The sequence below is a fragment of the Chenopodium quinoa genome, unplaced genomic scaffold, assembly GCF_001683475.1.
Source record: "Chenopodium quinoa cultivar QQ74 unplaced genomic scaffold, ASM168347v1, whole genome shotgun sequence".
Classification (NCBI taxonomy): Eukaryota; Viridiplantae; Streptophyta; class Magnoliopsida; order Caryophyllales; family Amaranthaceae; genus Chenopodium; species Chenopodium quinoa.
This window is the reverse complement of record NW_018743919.1, coordinates 202,777-207,490: the sequence shown is the minus strand read 5'-3', so window position 1 is coordinate 207,490 and position 4,714 is coordinate 202,777. Positions and strand designations below refer to the sequence as shown.

The window sequence follows — 4,714 nt, the reverse complement described above, 5'->3', positions numbered from 1 at the left end:
ACCAATTTAGTTATTTAGTTTTGGTTAGATTAAATAGCTTCATATCCCCGAATTTTCTGAAGAGCCCATAAAAATACGCATCATCTAGCTTGGAGCCATTACTTTTGTGCTTTTGCGTATAAGACTTGTGTCCCTAATTCCCAACTCATACGCAGTACGTACCTCTTTTTGGTGCTAAACCGTTAGTGTATTACTACGTAGTAGTTAGCCCACTTTTTGTTTACGTATATGCTTGTATGACGCTTATTATACATAAACAAATATACTCCGCATTATATTGCTATACGCGTTTTATTTTCACATACTATTTACTCCCTCAGTCTCTTTTTGTTTGATCCATAACTCACTTGTTTGTAAAAAAGACAAAGAGAGAGTACTTATCTAAGCATAGCATGTTCTTTTTTTTTTCTTTTTTTTTTTTTTGAAATTAAAAGTACTTAATATACTTCATATATTCCAAAATTATTGCAACATTTTGACTAGCATGATTATTATTGAAGCATAATCTTTCCAAATAACACTTTATATTACTAAGGGGCTACTCCTTTAATTTTTATTGTCATATGGTTTTAGGATAAAACGTATATGAACTTGCATTGTGGAAGTGAAATCTCTCTTAGTGATGGGCGCAACTTAGGCTCATATTTTTAACAATTACCAATGCACAACTTTAACAATTACCAATGCATAACTTTAACTATTTTAAATTGTCCATTATTAATTAATATCTTTATCATGTATTAGTCTATTACTACTAGACTAATAGTTAATATTGTACAAGGGTTTGATACAATTGTGATGAATGCGGTGAACCTTAAATTACGTAAAATTACAAGTATATTTTTTCCCAATAACTATGCGTTATATTGTTTTGGTTGCACGTATATTATTTTCTTTAAGCTCATTAAGATATTCTCCATTTGTTGTTTTTCAGTTTAATTAATTTGAAAGTTCTTTTGATTGTGGTAGCTAGTAACACCTAATACAAAAAGACCATAATGATATGTATGACTAATTATCATCATGAGTTTAATAATAACTAGAGTACAAGAGACTTTATATTAAATCTATAGTTGGCGTTTAAATTTCACATGTAATTTGTGGAATATCAGTCTTTAAGCTAGAATATTTGACATTCCGAAAGTTTTCATGAAAATAAGTAAAATGCCTCATCATACAATATGTTTTCAAATAAATAAAAGGGTTATACGGAGTATAACTTTATAATAAAAGTACACTTCGTATGTTACTCCGCATGTTCTTTAATTTGATACTCTTATATGTTTTATTTTTTCTTGAACTAACTTATATGTTTTATTTTTATTTTCATTTACTATTATATTATAAAAATAGAAATAAGAATAAAGCTGTGGTCTTTTAATTTCATATCATTAAATTTCTTTTAATATATTAATATTCTTTTGTGTAGTATGTGTACAATGAGTATATTCTACATGTATATATGTATGTAGCAATATCGGCAAATCAAAATTAGTGGAAGATAGAAATAAAAATTGATGATAGATCGATTTTTTACATATGTGAAAGTGATTTAACATGCACTACATTACAAGTTAAAAACATGCATGACCCATCTACCTCTTTGCGAGTATATGAATTAAATGTGCATTGGATTTCTTTTTCTTTTTCTTTTGTTCTATTAAAAATAAAAAATAAAATAAAAAAAATCTCAACACTAACTAAAACTCATTCAATATAATGAAACAATGAAGAAAGAAAATTTATCTGTTTACAAAATGTACCGAAAAACAATAAATAAATAAATAAATAAACATCAAGCAAAACTGACATGATCTCCTAAACTAGCTACTACAAACACAAAACATTATTATCAAAGATATCAAAAGAAACATCAAAATTCATCAAATTCTCACAATAACTATCAATCTCATCTTCACTGCTAGTAGTAGTAGTACTGCTGCTGTTGGGCTGATACGCCGAGTTAGAAGTACTCAAAGGCGGTGTTGTCTGTTGGCTCGAGCTAGGCGTGGATAACAACGAAGGCATCTTCAAACCCTCATGATTGTTGCTCGTGTTATTATTAGCCGAGTTTAAGCCCAAGGTGTCTAGCAATGAGTCCATTAATGCTTGATAATTACCACTGTCTTGAATATTTACTGCAGCTTCTGAACTGAAGCCTGCAGAATTACTGTTTTGTTGCCACTGATCATTTAGCAATGGACTAGTTTGCGCAGCGGCGGCAAAGAGTTGCTCATTCGAGCTCGAGTAATTTGTTGGGTATTGCTGCTGATGGTTTAAGCTTGTCTTCATCGTGTTGGTTTCGTCGAAAACTGTAGTGTTTGATGGTGTGATCATAGGGGAGCAAGTAGGTATAGTGTTCTGAACTTGACTGTTGTTTATAAATTGGTTTTGAGATAATAATTGATCAGAAGGGTTGGAAAATTGATGTGGTTGAAGATTTTGTAGAAGAATGTTTAGGTTTACGTTTTGTGGTTGGTTTTGGTTGTTTGAGAGAAGAGAAGCAAGGGTCAGGAGATTGTTGGGGTTGACTAGGCTTTGCAAACCAAGTAGCTTCAACAAGTTCAGTTGATCAGAGGAGTTCTGAAGGATAGAGGGGTGGTTGCCCAAGAGGGAAGGAAGGTCTAAGTAGTCTAATCGACGTGTGTGGGTCACGGGATCGATGCCCATCCTAAGCATCCTCTTCCTGATGTGGGTGTTCCAATAATTCTTTATCTCATTATCTGTCCTTCCTGGCAATTTAGCGGCAATTGCTGACCACCTATACAAAAGGAGCGAGACAAAGTAAGAAACAGTACAATACCACGTTTTAAATCTGTCAATTTGTTTCTTGGACGTTCTTAATAAACACCACCTCACTTTTTATTTATTTATTTTTTTTTTAATTCAAGAAAAAATGTAATAAAAAAGAGGAAATAGATTACTTGTTGCCTAACACACTGTGGAGCTGAATAATGGCTTCCTCTTCTTCAAATGAAAATCTTCCTCTCTTGATATCTGGTCGAAGGTAGTTGGTCCATCGAAGTCGACAACTCTTTCCACATCTCTCAAGACCTGTATTTACAAATATAATTCGAATTAGTAAAAAGAAAACTCAATTCATTCAAACAAATAACTAATTTAACTACTATCTACACCTATTTGACAAATGTCCGTTTTCCTTTTTATTCTAGTTTTTCTTAGAAAAAAACTCGATATAAAAATGGACACGTATCAAACAGGCAATTATAGAGTGCAAATAGCATTCCTCGATGTTAAAATGTAAAACACGAAAACATACCAGCTTTCTTAGGAAGGGTTCTCCAATTTCCCGGACCATTTTTCTGTATATAATCAATGAGCTTCTGATCTTCCTCCAGTAACCATGGACCTTTCTTAAGTCCATCTCTATTACAACACGGTGCTCTTCCCATATCTTTCGATTTTCGACCTTCTTCTTACTATTTACGTACTCCCGTAGAAACAGATAAACCCTAGATAATAATTTCAATTTTCTCAAGTGTAATAATATTGTTTAGTTCTTGTCTTTTGAATATTTATCTTAAAGCTTAAAGTTATGACTGCAGGTTATACATGCATAAGGTGGTATATATATACGTGTAAAATTAGTGGTGGGATTGCTTAAAAATAAAAAAGTCAACAAGATTTGTTGCCGTCCTTGGTTAGTCATACAAGCGACGTGTCCCATCTATTTGGGGAAATTGGGGCCTTAAAATTATTTTTTCATAGCAAAAATATTATTTTAATTAATATTATGATGTCACATAGTTTCCAAAATGAGTATATACGTACATCATATATTTACCTTTTTTTTTTTAATTCTTTTATCCTATAATAATTTGGGGGCCATGTAACCCCATGATGTACCTAAATCTATGAAATTATACGGTTTATGTTAAGTTCAAAGAGTAGAATTAGGCTCCGTTCACTCCACCTTATTTTTGCTGAAGTGAAATTAATTTTACTGAATTGAAATTATTTTTGTTGAACTGAAATTATTTTTACTGATTCTCTATTATATTTCTTCTTTAAAGTTACTAATTTTTACTGAACTTAAATTGTTTTTGCTGAACTGAATTTATTTTTACTGAACTGAAATTATTTATACAGAATATTATTATTTTAAGGTGAAAGTGAACAGGGTCTAACTGAAAGCGAGTAAATATCTACTGTATGTAGCTATCTAATAATTAGGTCAAAGTTGACTATGGAAAAATACGTATATGAAATAGTTAGTCTTCCTCTCTAATACATAGTTCAAAATATGAAGAAAATTATAATTTCCTATAGGGTGGAATGAATGTTTATCTATATTGATTGAGATGCAAAACCCTTATTTGTTGATTATTTTGCATAAAAAAGGTCAATATGTTTTTTTAGAGAAGTCTAGTCCGGATATAGCTTCGTATTATAATTAATATTTCATACAAGTTCTTCATAAAAAAAAAAGTGATATAAAATTAAACGAATACAAAATCAATTCAAAACTGTGGGTTCATGGACAAATTTTCGAGTCTTACAAGATCTCAAATGCAATGACTACATGTTTTTTTAATATCCGATAAGTTTGGTTAATTAGCTATAAACCTATAAAAGGTTATATAATATCATAATGATTTAGACCATAATAGAAAGAAATGCAAAGTAAATAAATAAATATCACCATATTTCAAATGAAAAGACATATATACATAATTTTATTATTCTCTCAATA

General features: G+C 30.6%; 1 protein-coding gene across 1 annotated transcript; it reads right to left on the bottom strand.

The window, feature by feature from the left end:
- Positions 1–1,502: 1,502 nt before the first annotated feature.
- LOC110687069 (transcription factor MYB41-like) lies at positions 1,503–3,599 on the bottom strand. Its single transcript, XM_021863696.1, has 3 exons — positions 3,281–3,599; positions 2,925–3,054; positions 1,503–2,761 (listed from the first exon to the last, which is right to left on the bottom strand). The coding sequence occupies exons 1-3, from the start codon at positions 3,411–3,413 to the stop codon at positions 1,831–1,833; spliced, it is 1,194 nt and encodes a 397-aa protein (XP_021719388.1). The 5' UTR covers positions 3,414–3,599; the 3' UTR covers positions 1,503–1,830.
- Positions 3,600–4,714: the final 1,115 nt, after the last annotated feature.